Consider the following 16,529-nt stretch of genomic DNA (forward strand, 5'->3'; position numbering starts at 1 on the left):
ATAGAGGAAAAACTCTAGCCGACTCGTCGAGTTGGCTCATGCACTCGCCGAGTCCCCCTAACCAACTTCTCATTCAGACGATTCTAAGCAGAATTAAGGTCCCAAACTCTAGATCTAGCCTCACAAGGCTAAAATACCACGTAAAGTTGCAAGCTTTACATTCATGTTTGTCATCTAGGACTCGAAAATGCCAACATAAGCTCGATATAGGGTTAGATGCATGAAAGCTTGCCTCTAGCTTAATAAAGCTTGGATCTTTAGACTTATAAGACCTCCTACATTCCAGATCTGATGTTTCAATCTCATGACATGCTCAACTGACTCAATAATCAAAAGATGGATGGGAGAAAACCCTAAAACTCCCTAGAAAGACATGTAACAAAAGAAATGGTCAAGATGGTAGTTTTTTACCTCCAAACAGAAGTAAACATTGAAGAACACTGGATCCAGAAGTCCATACTTAATCAAATCCATGTTGCTCTCCAAATCTCCTTCCAAAAATGCACAAGAACACTCAAATTAGTCTCTCTCTCTCTCTCTCTCTCTCTCTCTCTCTCTCTTTCTCCCCCTCTCTCACACACACACACAAAGAGTGGAACTGGTCTAGGGTTTCTCACAGAGCTCTAAGGTGGCAAGGGAGGCGTATATGAAGGCTTAAGGTCCTTTAAATAGGACACAAACCTTGAAAATTAGGGTTTTCACTTATCACCTACTCGTCGAGTTGGGGTCCTCCAACTCGTCTAGTAGACTCTAAAAGATCATGCGACCATTAACTCCTTTACTCGGCGAGTTGGGGTATCCAAATCGTCGAGTTCCTCTGAAATAAATAATGTAAATAATTAAATCTTATACCTGAAAGTCGCGATGTTACAGGACACGTATGTGACAACAACCAAATAAATTCTTGATTTATTTCAGATAGAGAATATTAAAACCCTCATTGCATACATGCGGTATTTAGGCAATTAATCTACTTGCACAATCCAGTAGGAGCCAAGGTGCCTTCTGACATCATGTTAATGTTATATTTTCAATAGCGAATTAATGGAAAAACCTTTTTCTTTAGTTTGTCCTTACCAAAAATTTGACAATGAGAGTATATACTTGTTCGGGAATACCCATAAAGAAAATGTGAACAATTGGCTCAATGGAAAGAAGCCAAGTATGATAATCTGCGCGCGACTTTGCCGAGTCAGTTACATAACTTCTATGTGAACACGTGTCAAGTCAGTTACATAACTTCTATGTGGACACGTGCATTATGAAGCGGTATGAAGTTAATGCATGCATTTATGTTGCATTTATAAGCGTGGCTAAGAAAGGAAATGTGCATCGCGATCTTGGCTTCTCTTCAGAGGAGGATAGTCGGAATCTTCATCTAGTAAGTGGTTTGATCTTTCAAATACCATGTTTCATTTTTAGTAGGGCATACTTAATTGGTATCCAACATGTCCCAATATTCTGATTCGTTAATCAAACTAATTGTTTACTCGATAAAAGTTGAATTTTGAGTAGAAATGATGATGATTAGCGAAATGTGATCGCTTGGTTCTTGACTCAGTTGGGTTCATAAAGTAGAATATGTGTATGCTTGATCTCTATGTTTGCAACTCAATATGCTTTTCAATTTTGGAATTTCTTGATTTGGCCGAAAATTGACGATGATCATTGGGGGGAGGGAAAAGGGGGTGGGGGGGATCATATATGTCATTATTGAATCACTTGGGGTTCTTGAATTATCAAATCCCCTTGTTAATTTGGAAAAAACATCTTGTTGAAATCGTAATTATTAGTGGAATTGGAAATTCAAGTTTCACGATGACAAAAACATGCGATTTTCGCACCCGATATCCTTAATTGAATTATGATATAGTGACGATCGTCTATGATGGTAATATGTTTTCTCTTTTATTTATTTTTTTCTCATATTGCATTTTTAGTGAAATTGAAGTTACTCGGATTTGAGTCCCCAAAGTATAAAATGCATATTTATGTAGGCAAGTCTCAAATCCCCTTGTTAATTTGGAAAAACATCTTGTTGAAAATCGTAATCATTAGTGGAATCGGAAATTCAAGTTTCACGATGACAAAAACATGCGATTTTCGCACCCGATATCCTTAATTGAATTATGATATAGTGACGATTGTCTATGATGGTAATATGTTTTCTCTTTTATTTTTTTTTCTCATATTGCATTTCTAGTGAAATTGAAGTTACTCGGATTTGAGTCCCCAAAGTATAAAATGCATATTTATGTAGGCAAGTCTCAAATTTTTTTTTTTTTTTTTTTTTTTTTTTTTTTTTTTTTTTTTATCAAATTATGTTCAACTATCATATATTTTTCCCATTTTATACATCAAAATTGGTTTTAGACATGAATTATACATCCATGTTTTAATTTATTGCTAATCCTTCCTCAATTTATGCATCCATAAATTAGTAAAAATTCTGTAACAAAATAAAAGATTGTTTTATTAAATTGGTGAAAATAAATTCCATTGCATAAATTAGTAAAAATACTAAACACGGTTGCATAAACATGCAATCAACCCTATTAACATAATTTCTTTTTCTCCAGAGGGTGCACTAAAACATCAACTTTATTCCAGCTTCTCTGCCCATGTCATATTGTCATGCATACAAATATTAAAATATTGATAAAAATATTCATTCATGTATTGCAGATGAAATTCTGGTTCTCTTCAATGGAGGAGCTATACAGTAAGCTAAAGCGTGTTTCCAATGGTACTTGGGAAGATGTGGAGTCTGACATGGGAGCCTTCGAGAACATAATGATCAGACTTCCCGTTAAAAACATATTAATCTTCAAATCCATCTCAAAACTCTGGTACGATGTCATGTCCACAAACTATTTCATCAGCTTACACCATCGTTTGTCCAAAAAAAACACCAAATTTTTGGCCTTCTATGATCCCGGTTTGCTGCAAGACGGAATTGTTCGTGGAATCCATCTGATGGAATCCAACGGGACTTACACTGAATCATACACAAACATTCCCGGTTTTAGAAATTTCAATCACCCGCTTTTAATCTCTTCTTTCAATGGTCTAATTTGCTGCATAAGTAACGTGAGAACATACCGGATGTTTCATGATATAGAGTTACGCATCTGCAACCCTGCCACTCGTGAAGTCGTGATCCTCCCTAACAGCCACATGTCTGTCTACATGCCCGTTTTCGGGGTTTTATATTCGACCAGATACCATATATACAAAATTTTCAAGTTTTTCGGTGATCCGATTCATTTTGAAATATATTATTCACAATGTGAAGTTTATTCTTCGGAAACGGGAAAATGGGAACTACTTGGAAGAGTTCCTAAACATCCAGTAATGAAACCTATGCGTACATTGGCCTCAAATCATGTCTGCATAAACGAAAAGTTATATTGGTTTGTTGCGTATGACGATGAGTTTGATATCCCTTCTTCGATTCTTATGGTTGATATGAATTGTAATTTTAAGGAAATCCCACTTCCAGCCGAAGCCGAAGTCTTGGTCTTGATCGAGTTACTTGGTCGGCTTTGTTTTCTGGATTGGATCGATGGGGATTTTTATATATGGCTTTATGATGAGAAGAAAGGGAGTTGGGATTTGGAGGATATACCCCCATTTCCCGGTGATTGGTTGGAAGTTGATCACTTTGATTCGGTTGTTGCGCATAAATATGAGATATTGTTTGTTTATAGAGATGTTACAGGTTTGCGACATGAGATTGTGTATGATGTGCTCTATGAGACGTGGAAAGATTTCCAAATAGCTGAGGATGATAGATATAAACCAATTGCCGTGTTTCCATTCTTCGAAACTCTATTGCCATGTAGTAAGTCTCGTGCTTTTGGTGTTAAATGTAAGAAATAATGACTTACTTTAGTTTGTTTGTTTATTATAACATCTTTTATCATCCTTTGGAAAATCTACCTGATTATAGCTAGTAGTGTTACTGAAAGAAAAACCAATATTACCGTTGCAGTTGAATAGATTTTTCAAAGTGTAATGCGTTTCATAGGAATAAAATTAAAAGTAGAGAAATATTTTTGGGTGGATTTTCAAAGTATAATGTTGTAATAAGAACAGATAAATGAAAGTATAATAGTGTTTTATGCATTCAACCCTTTTATTTATGATCATGTACTACTAGAAAGTGTTTTAAAGAGTCTATATTTCAGTTCCTGACCTTTTTATTGGTACATTGACTGATTGACAGATAGCCACCGGCAATGAAGAACAAAAAGGCAAATACTTGTTAGTTGTTACACCATGGTAATGTTTAAATTACAAAAACATAATTTAATTTTAATTTTAAAAGATTTTTCTTCCAAACATTGCTTTGTTAGACATGATATGAGTTTTTCTTGGTTGCAGATCCGCAGGAAGGAAGGTTACTGGCGGCAGTGGTGGCGGTTTTCTTAAACTGTGTGTGAACTTTGGTTATGTTTTCTTAAACTGTGTGTGAACTCTGGTTATGCATCTCTCGTTTGCTGTGTTTGAACTTCTTTAACTATGTGTCTTTTTAGTCTGCTCGTGTTGCAATCTAGACCTAATCGAAAGCATACTTTACCAAATAATCGTGAATCAATCACATTTTCATCCTCCTAGCTATAGTGTCGATTTCTAAAGGAAAAAACCGAAAACCGCAATCTAATTGGGAAATTTTTAGTAAGCTAACGATAACAGGGAAAAGCCACAGGAAACACTTAAGCGATTACCACCGATAGTAGCGAAGATATTGTGATATCGAGAGTCGATGAAGTTGAAAACGATGGCGTAAATTGGGCGCTTGCCTTCCTGTTGGTGACACCATTGAAACTAGGGTTGACAATTCTCGACACGACCCGCGACACGACATGAAATAAATGGGTTTGTGTTGAGTTTTTCAACCCGCCAACCCGCCAACTCGCCAACTCGTTTATTAAACGGGTCATATATGAGTTTCTCAAAAAATTAAAGGGTTGACCACCAACCAGTTTATATTTTTAATAAAAAAATTATTTTATTTTTAAATGTATTTAGGTATTCAGTATTAATATTTAATAAATATTATATAATATATACCATTGATTCATAAACCATTTAACTATTTTGGCAATTTGACTCGTGGTGGATGACCTAAGGTCGTAAGTCGTAACCAATAAACGCTAAATCTGTAACCATTTTGCCCATTTTCCCTAAATAATAATCTCAAAATCAAATCGTGTATGAGCGTATCTCCCTCTTCCATACTTCCAGTCTTTCGATCTCCCACAATCCCACTCTCCCCTTTGTTACTATGTGATTGAAATCAGGTATCGAAATGGTGTTGGAAACTAAACAGACACATAGTTAAATCGAACACGACACGATTGTCAGACCTAATTGAAACTGCACTACTACAACAGAGCGAGCAACAAAGAGGACAAAAATCAACCGTGCTCGTTAAAACGTTGTCTGAGGTAGACAAAATAGAAAATATCCCTATATTTATCTTCTGTTTCGAAATACTCCTATTATCCTTAAAAAAATAAAAATAAACATACAACAATACCCATATCCATACCACAAATAGAATAAGGAAAGTTAGATAGCCTTGCTTCCAAATCCATTGAAGACCTCCAACAAGAAAAAATTGCGCCAAAAAAAAGTCATCCGTTAGACAAAAAAAGGATGATCAAGATACATTTTGGCATTATTGTAAATAAATGAGAAAGTAAATGAATAGGGGTACTGAAACAAAATGGAATTAGGGGTATTTTAGGGATATAGACATTGACCTCGTTTAGAGAACGTCAATCCAGACACCTCGTTTTGAGTTTTGATGATGATACCTTATGATGGATGATTCCTCTGTAAACCCTTACATGATTGCCATGGAGTTCGTCAATCTCCCCTAGAAAACACATCACTACCATCACCTCCTGTAAGACCTACACCATCACGATTGTCTCCTATAAATCCACGATCTCTTCTCGTTTCTCCCTACATCGGTATACTTATCTTTCAGTCAAAGATCTTCCACATTAGCCTCCCTCCCTCCCCGTCGACCATCAACAATTCATCATTAATGACACGGTTAGGGTAATTTTATTTTGCTCATTGAATTTTTCTAGTTTTTTTTTCCTAAGATCCAAAAATGACAACTAGGGCATATATCAGGTTTCAAAATTTTGAATTCTCTACCTTGCATTCTGCATATATCACGTTTCAATTGATCAATTTCCTTCTATGGATCAAATGATCTAATCCATGCCTAAGTTTCGTTCATCTCATCGAATGGAAAAATTCTACACTCAAGGTTCGGATATGGTTTCCGTAACGCCCGTAGATCTGGGCTAGTCATATTAGAGACGTTAAGCGTCGAAAATGACTTTCTGATGTAAGATTATTAAGGAGAAATCTTAACTAAGTTGTAGTAGTCGTGACAAGGATTACAAATATATAAAGAATCTAGTAATCTGAGTCATAACGAAGAAGTTATGACCTGTTGAAATTTTGCGACAGAACCGGCACGACACAGTGCGACGTAAATAGTGAATTTGCAATAGAGCGATATTTGGCCTTAGCGAGCTAAACGAAAGTGGTAGAGTATGTTAAACTGAGAGCGTGCATAAAAAGAATGTCCAAATCTGACTTCGTACGAGGAAGTTATGATTTTTCTAAGTTTCAGTTTAACGGTATTCAGCCCAAAGTTCGAATATGAGATCGACTGGTTTCTAGTCGAAACAATCTAAACGAGAATCGAAGATATCATCGATAGTAGTGCAACAGAAGAAAGACAGACACAAACAGACGTCAGATAAAGAAGTTATGAATTTCTAACGAAGTTTTCCAGTCCCGGCCTACTAAAAATAATATAATAAAAATAAAGTCAAAACTTGCCGACAGAGTCTAAACGAGAGTTGTAAAGCATAATCTCACTTTCATGTGGATATAAAGAACGTCGAAAATGGAGCTCGTATGTGAAAGATATGAATTTCTGAAGTACGAGGCACGCTTAAGAAAGGGGGAATGCCATACGTTCAAATGGGGAACGCCCCGCATTCACAGCCCAGAGCCTGTCCTGTCGCATGTCAAGTCCGAAGTTTGTAAGCCATGATGCACAGTGGAACGCGCTGCGTTCGTCCAAGGAACGCACCGCGTTCATTCAGGGAACGCGCTGCGTTCGAGACCAGATTCACCCTATAAATAGATCACATGGGCAGCTGATTTTGGTTGCCAAATTTCTTTTCTCTTACCCGTATTACCTCGTTTTATGTGCAAGCTATATCCCCAAAGCCCCAATATCAATCCCAACACCCGAAGCAAGTCCCGAAGCCCCGAAGATCCCGAGAAGTAAAGTTTCTGAGCAGAAACTCTGCCCGCGAGAGGCCCAGTTTTCAAGGAAGCATCCTGGTTTCACCGAAGAATTCTACATTTAGAGCCATAGTGCTGTTCGATCATCGTATTATCATGTGAGTGTGTAGTTACTTTCTTCTAACACATAGATATGAAATATTTGCTATAAAGTACGTGTTATGTGTTTATACATTGTTTGTTTACTTGAGATGGATGTTGAAATAATGTTTTATATAGGTTTTAAAAGATTTAAAATGTATATGTTTTGCATCAACAAATATGTTAGGTAGAATATGGGTAGATGAAATAGTTGATGTGAGATGAAATAATAAGTATTTTTGAACTTAATGTGTTCATTAGGTATTTTTGAACTCTATGTGTTCACTTGGTGTTTTTGAACTCAATGTGTTCATTAAGTATTTTGAACTCTATGTGTTCACTTGGTGTTTGAACTCAACGTGTTCATTAAGTATATTTGAACTAAGTGTTCACTAGATGTTTTGAACTTATGTGTTCATCAAGTATTTTCGAACTGAGTGTTTAATAGATGTTTTGAGCTATGTGTTTATCAGGTCTTTTCGAACTATGTGTTCATTAGAGGATTGTGTTCATTAAATATTTTTGAACTAGATGTGTTCACTTGGTTTTGTTGAACTGAGTGTGTTCACTAAGTGTTTTAGAACTAAGTATTCACCAGATGTTTTGAATTAAGTGTTCACTAGGAGTGTTTGAACTAGGTGTTCGTTAAGTATGTTGAATGAAGTGTTTACTAGTTGTAATTTGAGGACCTGGGTAGTGGTGGACTTTGTGTCAATTCCTTAGGTCAATCATTAGGAATTAAATGAATAAAGGATAGTTGGTTATCAGGAAACATTGAGTTCTCAACCAATCTCATCCTATATATATATATATATATATATATATATATATATATATATATATATATATATATATATATATATATATATATATATAGGTGAGATCCGTTGAGAACTCATAGTTTCCCGAGAACTCGAGAACTAAATGTGGAGCGTTAGATCAAATTTAATTTATTAAGGGCATGATCGTTATCTTACCAATATTATTTAATGTTTGATTTTTTGTGTTATTGGAAATATTAATAAAACTGTCTACAAATTAACATAATAAATCAAATTTTCGGATTTTTAATTAATAGTTTATTCTTAAGGTAAATCCTTAAGAAATAAAAGAGATAATGAGGATGGGTAATTTGGATTGATTAATTGATGATTGAATATAATAATTATATTATTGTGGGTCGAAAACCCTATATGCTCACCAGGCTTCCAAGACTGACCCACTTAGTTTTCTTTGCATTGCAGGTAATGGCACAAGAGTATAAGTTGGTTGACTTGACGAGAGATTTTGGATTATAGACCGGTAGTTGTAAATAACTGTTGTAAGGTTAAATTGTTTTGTTTATGCTTTTTGGTCTGTATCGGAACATGACATCCCGAGGTTTTATTATTTAATGAAAAGTACATTCTCTCTGAGAAATGTTTTGATAAAGTTTTATCATATTTTGATTGAGAACAAATTCCGCAACTGTTTTCTTTAAAATATTACTTTGATTTTAAAACAAAGCATAAACAAATCGGTCCTTTCTGGCCATGAAATTGGGGATGTCACAGTTTTCATGCCATGTGCTTTGACACTTGGTTCAGATCTCTCTCCTCCTGTCCGTCTTGTTGCCATATGTTATTAGCATCGCCAAGATGTAACGGTGGAGGTGAAGTTCCTGTGGATGAATCCACTGCAACTCAAACAAATGCTTCGATTGATAGGTTTTTTTCCCCTAATTTGAAAAGTACCTATCACAACTGAACCGATTGAGATTATTTGTGGAGCGTCTGAGTTGATGGGTTAATTATTTCTTTTAGTTTTTGTTGCAGAAGCCTAAAATATGTTTGTTGGAAATTTGATAATAATCTGGGTTTGATTGACCGACTCTCTTCATCAGGGGAAAATATGTCCCTTAGCAGTTGAGTTTGTTGAGGTTTTCTCATTCTTGTATTGAATGACTTTCAACCAATTTCGTTTACAATGTCAATGTATTTTGTTGGTTGATACGAGTGTGATGGTTATACCCTTTGCTAGTGGATAATGGTGAAAATGGGGACATGATCTAATCGGCTTGTTTTCTTTTTTCCTTTATGGATATAGTGGCTGGACTGGTAATGATATCTTATTCCTTTATGAGTCATCTTCAAAATTTAGTTTTAATTTTTTAATGTTTTGGAATTGAATCAAGTTATTAAGGAACTTGGCGTGGGCTCACTTGTAGCAAGACAAGTATAAACTAGCTGAAGAGATATATAGGTATGAAAGAAGCAAAAATCCATATGCAATTGTTCAAAAAACATCTAATTTTGTTGAAAACTTCAGATTTGGATTTGAATGTCGCAAAAAACAACCATCATATTGCAAAGGTTTATCTTTTTACATAAAGAAAAAAAAAAGACTATGTTACTGCAACTTATGCCATGTTTTCAAAATATTTGACAACAAAATTTGCCACATTTACCTCTCATTATTATTGCAATACATGTAAATCATAAGTGAATAACATATGAATTATATGTGATTCACATGCGAATTACAAATAAATTACATGTAAATCACAAGTGAAACACATATGAATTACATGTGATGCACATGTTAATCACAAGTGAATTACATGTAAATTACAAATGAATTACATGTGATTCACATGTAAATCACATATGAATTACATGCGATTCACATGTAAATCACATATGAATTACATGTAAATCACATATGAATTATATGTGATTCACATGTAAATCACATATGAATTACATGTAGATCACATGTAATTCACATATGAATTACATGTAAATCACATATAATGCACATGTAAATCACATGTAATTCACATATAAATTACATGAGATTCACATGTAAATCACGTGTAATTCACACATACATCATATTTAATTCATACGTGAATAACATGTGATTTATATGTTAATTACATATGTATTTTTGTGAGTGTTTTTTTGCATCAATCAATTTTTTTTTCTTTTAGATTTGGAAGAAATTGTGGTAAATATTGAAGAGGTAAAGATGATAAATTGAAAAAAAGATGGAAATATTGACACGAAGACATAAAAACACTTTGAAATTTTGTACAATTTTTTGCTTTTAAGATTTTTTTTATCGAATAAAATACTTATTCTATTGAGTTTATAGATTGGTAAATAAGATGAATTTTTTTATGATTTACTTATGAATATTATAATATAAAAAATATGAATATATGCATATATACACTTAATTTTTTTTTTAAAAAAAAAAATACAGGTTTTTTTAAATGCAGTTTCTTTTTTAAAAAATGTAACTTTCTTTAAAAAAAAATTGTAGCTTTTTTATTAGAGAATGCAGTTTTTTTTAAAAAAATTGTAGTTCTTTTTTTTTTTTTTGAAAATAAAATGCAGATTTCTTTAAAAAATTGCAGTTTTTTTTGAAAAAAAATGCAGTTTTTAATTTTTTTTTTTCAAAAATACATGTTTTCTATAAAAAATAAAAGAATTTGCATTTCAAAAAAACAAAAAAAAAATACTATTTATAATAAAATCTGAAAATTTGATATATGATGTAAATTTTTAGACATTTATATTACTATATTAAATAACACAAAAAAATTAAACATTAAATGAGATTGGTTTGATCACGATCATGTCCTTAACAAATTACTTTTGATCCAATACTTCACTTTTAATTGTTGGGTTTTCGGGAAACTTTGAGTTCTCAACCGATATATATATATATATATATATATATATATATATATATATATATATATATATATATATATATATATATATATATATATATATATATATATATATATATATATATATATATATATATATAGTTTCCCGAGAACCCGAGAACTAAATGTGGAGCGTTAGATCAAAATTAACTTATTAAGGGCATGATCGTTATCTTACTAATCATAATTAATGTTTGATTTTTTGTGTTATTGGAAATTTTAATAAAAATGTCTACAAATTAACATAATAGATCAAATTTTCGGATTTTTTTTTAAAAAAAAAGTAGTTTTCAAACTTCTAAAAATATGCAGAGTTTTTTAATTTTTTTTTAGAAAACATTAAGTTAATTTTTTTTAAACTGCAATGTTTTGAAAACAATACATTTTTAAAAATCAATAATTTTTTTTTAAAAAAAATTTGGAATATTAAAAAAAAAGCTATAGTTTTTGTAACAAAATAATCAACGTTTAAGTGGATATATACATATTTTTTTTCAATTACATATATGCATATATATTATACTATAATATTTATAAGTAAATAATAAACAAACTCATTTTTATTTACTAATCTATGAACAGAATGGTCCAAGTATTTTAGAGATACAAAAGAAAATATAAAAAACAAAAAATGCTTCATATTTTCAAAGTCTTTTCATGTCTTCGTGTGAAGATTTTTATATTTTTCTTCAATTTATCACTTTTCACCTCTTCAATACTTTCCTCAAAATCTTCCAAACTACAATACAAGAGCATTCACAAAAATACTTACATATGTATCATGTAAGATTCATATGTGATTATATAATATGATATTCACATGTTATTGTATCTTTTAAGATTCATATGTGAATTACGTGTGATTTACACGTAAATCACATGTAATTCATATGTGATTCCCTTATGATTTATATGTGAATCACATGTGAATCATATGTAATTCATATCTGATTCATTTGTTATTTACATATGAATCACATGTAATTTATATGTGATTCACTTGTAAGTTGCATGCGAACCACTTGTAATTAATATGTGATTCACTTGTGATTTACATGTGAATTAAATGTAATTCATATGTGAATTACATATAATTCATATGTAATTCACATATTAATTACATGTAATTCACATGTAATTCATATGTGATTCACTTGTAATTTACATGTGAATTACATGTAATTCATATGTGAATTACATGTTATTTACATGTGAATCACATGTAATTCATATGTCATTCACTTGTTGTCAAGATAAGAAAAGATAAGGGTTGTTAGTTAGATATTTTCAAATATAAGATATGTATTCTTGTTGTATTATCAGATCCTTGAGATTAGGATCTTATAGTTGTAATTGTGTTATATAAATGAGATCACAACCCAAACAGGGTATTCAAGCCAAATTACTCTTTCTGACTTGGTATCAGAGCCTGATCCAACGTCAAGCCCTAATTCCTCATCCGACTCTTTGGAGTATTTCTCCTTTCTTCTTTCCACAATGTCTGAGCTGGTGAAATCCTCAACCATTGCTACCGCCATATCCTGCAAATTAACCCGCACAAACTTCCTTCTATGGAAGGCTCAAGTGGTTCCTATCTTAAGGGGAGTTCAACTCTTCGGTCATTTAGACGGCACCACACCGGCACCCCCAATCACAATTATCACAGGTACCAGCGACGCTGACAAGGAAACTACTGTATCCCAAAAGAAATCCCCAAATCCTGAATACGACACATGGGTTATTCAAGATCAAGCAGTAATTGGAGGTCTGCTTTCATCCATGACCGAAGAAGTGCTTCCTCAATTGATTCGTTGCACTAATACCGCCCAGCAACTATGGACGGCGCTTCATACCATGTTCTCTGCTCAACATCGTGGGAACTCAATTCAGATTCGTACATAATTATCAACAACAAGAAAAGGAGATTTAAGCGCCGCTGATTACTATCAAAAGATGACAGGCTTCGCTGATACAATGGAAAATATAGGACAACCGATGAATGATGAAGAGGTTATCGCTTATATTCTAGCAGGACTGGGTCCAGGACACGGTGACTTATTCACTACTATCACTGTCCTCAGCAACGAGAGGAAAGTTACACTACCAGAATTCTACTCATATTTGATTGCTCACGAGGCCCAAGCAACTGCCATAGGAAGCACTGTGGAGTTCTCATCTTCCGCCAATAATGTCACACGTCAAGAATCAAGCAGTAACAATACACCTCGTTGCAACTACAATAACACCAGTGGATACAACAACAACTCAGGCTACAGAGGCAATTACAGAGGAGGTCATCGTGGACGAGGAAGAGGGTGTAGCCGCAACAATGGTGGACCCCGTTGCCAGGTATGTGGCATACTAGGGCACACAGCCCTCAGTTGCAGAAATCGCTTTAATCACTCCTACCCGTCTGAAGACTACCGTGGAGCCAACAGTGTGACATCAACAGGATACAATCAGGAACCAGGCTGGTTTATGGACTGTGGAGCTACAGATCACTTGACTAATGAGCTTGATCACCTCACTATCCAAGAACGCTACCATGGAAAAGATCAAGTACAAGTAGCTAATGGTGCAAGTTTGTCTATTTCTCATGTTGGCCATTCAATAACTCCTGGTTCAATTCAACCTCTGCATCTCAAAAATGTCTTACATGTTCCTCATATCAGTAAAAATTTATTGTCAGTTCACAAACTTGTTACAGATAATAATGTGTTCATTGAACTTTACCCTAATGTTTTCTTTGTCAAGGACATAGCCACGAAGAAAATACTTCTACTAGGTAGAAGTAAAGGAGGCCTATACCCAGTTCCTTTTACTCGTTCCAGTCAACCTAGAAGTCTTCCGCAGTGTCATGGTTTGTCAAGTGTCAAGGTCCATTCATCGCAATGGCACCAACGGTTTGGTCATCCCACATCAACGGTTGTCAAGACAATTTTGCATTCAAATAAATTAGGGTATTTGCCTAGTGACGAGTCTTTAGTTTGTGATGCATGTCAACGTGCAAAGAGTCATCAGTTGTCTTATAATAACTCTATTCGTGTCTCTACTTTTCCTCTTGAATTGATTCATACTGATGTTTGGGGACCTGCTCAAATGTCCAGAAGTGGTTTTAAATATTATGTTAGTTTTTTGGATGATTATAGTCGATATACTTGGATCTATCTTATCAAAAACAAATCTGATGTTGAACAAGTATTTTATAATTTTCAGAATCATGTAGAACGACTTTTAAACACTAAAATTCGCAGTGTTCAGTCAGACTGGGGTGGTGAGTACCAAAAACTTCACCACTACTTTCAGAAAGTAGGAATCACTCAGCGAGTATCGTGTCCTCATACTTCACAGCAAAATGGAATAGCCGAACGAAAGCATCGTCATATAGTTGAAACAGATCTTGCACTTCTGGCACATTCATCCCTTCCTCTCCGCTTTTGGGATGAAGCGTTTCTTACAGCTTGTTACCTAATTAATAGAATGCCCTTTCGTACTATAGGTAATATCACTCCTATCACTCGACTGTTAAAAATAAATCCTGATTATTCCTTTCTTCGAGTCTTTGGTTGTGCTTGCTGGCCCAGTTTAAGGAAATATAACAGTCGGAAATTAAGTTTTCGGTCCACTTTGTGTGTTTTCCTAGGATATAGCTCCCTTCACAAAGGCTATAAATGCCTAGACAAAAACACTGGTCGTCTCTACATCTCAAGAGATGTTGTCTTTGATGAAACTCGTTTTCCTTATGCATCTACCTCAACCCTCATTCCTAAAATCCCTGAGTCTGACCCAGTCTCGTTCCCACAAAATGAACCAGCAATTGTTAATGATCACAGGTGAAACTATGACTTATCTTTGTTATTAGCTAATGATTTTGATACAGCTGCAGCTCCACTTCCATATGTGACGCAAACTACTACAACACCTGTTCACACATCACCTCTAGCACCAACCGTGACCTCTCCAACAGTAACATCACCAAATGAAATCTCATCACAGCACTGTGCAGAGCCATCCTGCATCCAAACTCCATTGACACCAGTATCTGATCCAGTACAAGCTGCATCATCACCATCAGTCCAGATTTCAGAGCCCGTTTCACCAGCCACACCTGGATCTTCACAGTCATCACTACAGGTTTCTCCAGATGTCTCTCCACCTAGAATGACTACTCGAGGTCAAGATGGAAAATTCTTTCCAAATAAATTCACTGATGGTACTATTCCCTATGATCTCTCTAAACGGGCTTTTGCAGTTATTACCCCCACTTCCTATCGTGCTGCACTTACTAATCCATCATGGAAGGCTGCCATGGAGTCCGAGTTTGATGCTCTTAGGTCCAACCACACCTGGACCCTTGTGCCTAGACCTAAGGGTGTTAATATTGTTAGTTGTAAGTGGATATTCAAGTTGAAACAACATCCAGATGGCTCTATTGATAAGTACAAGGCTCGTCTAGTTGCAAGAGGCTTTACCCAACAATATGGCATTAATTATCAAGATACATTCAGCCTAGTTGTTAAGCTAGCCACAATACGTTTGGTCTTGTCCCTTGCAGTCTCGTGTGGTTGGCATCTTCGCCAAATCGATGTCAACAATGCGTTTCTGCATGGTCTATTAGAAGAAGAGGTTTATATGCAACAACCACCTAGGTTTGAAGATTTGAAACATCCTCATCATGTTTGTAAGCTCCGCAAAGCACTGTATGGTCTTAAACAATCACCACGAGCTTGGTTCTCTCGCCTTCGCGAGAAGTTGTATCATCTTGGTTTTCACTCTTCAAAAGCTGATACTTCCTTGTTTATTCTTCATACCAACACTGTCACCATCTTCATGTTAGTTTATGTTGATGATATTGTAATTGTTGGCTCCTCTCCACAAGCTGTTGACAAGCTAATTCGTGCCTTAAGCTCCAGCTTTCCAATCAAAGATCTTGGTCGCCTCAGTTACTTCTTAGGAGTTGAAGTGCTCCACAATTAAGGGGAAATAACTTTGCTACAACAGAAATATGCCTCAGATTTACTAAGACGAGTTAACATGGAGAATTGTAAAGCAATCTCAACTCCAATGTTAGTTACTGATAAATTATCTAAAGACTCAGGGACACCTCTTAATGAAGAAGATACTTTCAAATATAGAAGTATGGTTGGTGGTCTGCAGCATCTTACTTTAACAAGGCCAGATCTTTCTTTTCCAGTCAACAAAGTATGTCAATTCTTAGCCAAACCCACAGATATCCATTTAGAAGCAGTTAAGCGAATACTAAGGTATGTTAAAGGCACGATAACCACAGGGTTAAATATTCGAAGATCACCATCCACACTCTTAAGTGTGTTCACTGATGCGGATTGGGCAGGCTGCCCAGATTATAGACAGTCAACCA

The 16,529-nt window shown here is 34.7% G+C and overlaps 1 protein-coding gene across 1 annotated transcript; it reads left to right on the plus strand.

The window, feature by feature from the left end:
- The first annotated feature begins 1,261 nt into the window (after positions 1 to 1,261).
- LOC145007474 (F-box protein At5g49610-like) lies at positions 1,262 to 4,559 on the plus strand. The gene is made up of 4 exons (XM_078966406.1): positions 1,262 to 1,381; positions 2,686 to 3,871; positions 4,387 to 4,439; positions 4,539 to 4,559. Exons 1-4 carry the CDS (start codon positions 1,262 to 1,264, stop codon positions 4,557 to 4,559), a joined length of 1,380 nt encoding a protein of 459 aa, XP_078822532.1.
- Positions 4,560 to 16,529: the final 11,970 nt, after the last annotated feature.

This window comes from Lactuca saligna, chromosome 7 (genome assembly GCF_052625555.1).
Source record: "Lactuca saligna cultivar CGN05327 chromosome 7, ASM5262555v1, whole genome shotgun sequence".
Taxonomy (NCBI): domain Eukaryota; kingdom Viridiplantae; phylum Streptophyta; class Magnoliopsida; order Asterales; family Asteraceae; genus Lactuca; species Lactuca saligna.

What these genes read in the sequence shown, in the direction of transcription:
- LOC145007474 (XM_078966406.1), top strand. Translation starts at nt 1,262, where the DNA reads ATGAAGCGGTATGAAGTTAATGCATGCATTTATGTTGCATTTATAAGC. An exon ending in ATAGTCGGAATCTTCATCTA is followed by an intron (nt 1,382 to 2,685) that starts GTAAGTGGTTTG and finishes CATGTATTGCAG; the next exon opens with ATGAAATTCTGGTTCTCTTC. An exon ending in TCGTGCTTTTGGTGTTAAAT is followed by an intron (nt 3,872 to 4,386) that starts GTAAGAAATAAT and finishes TCTTGGTTGCAG; the next exon opens with ATCCGCAGGAAGGAAGGTTA.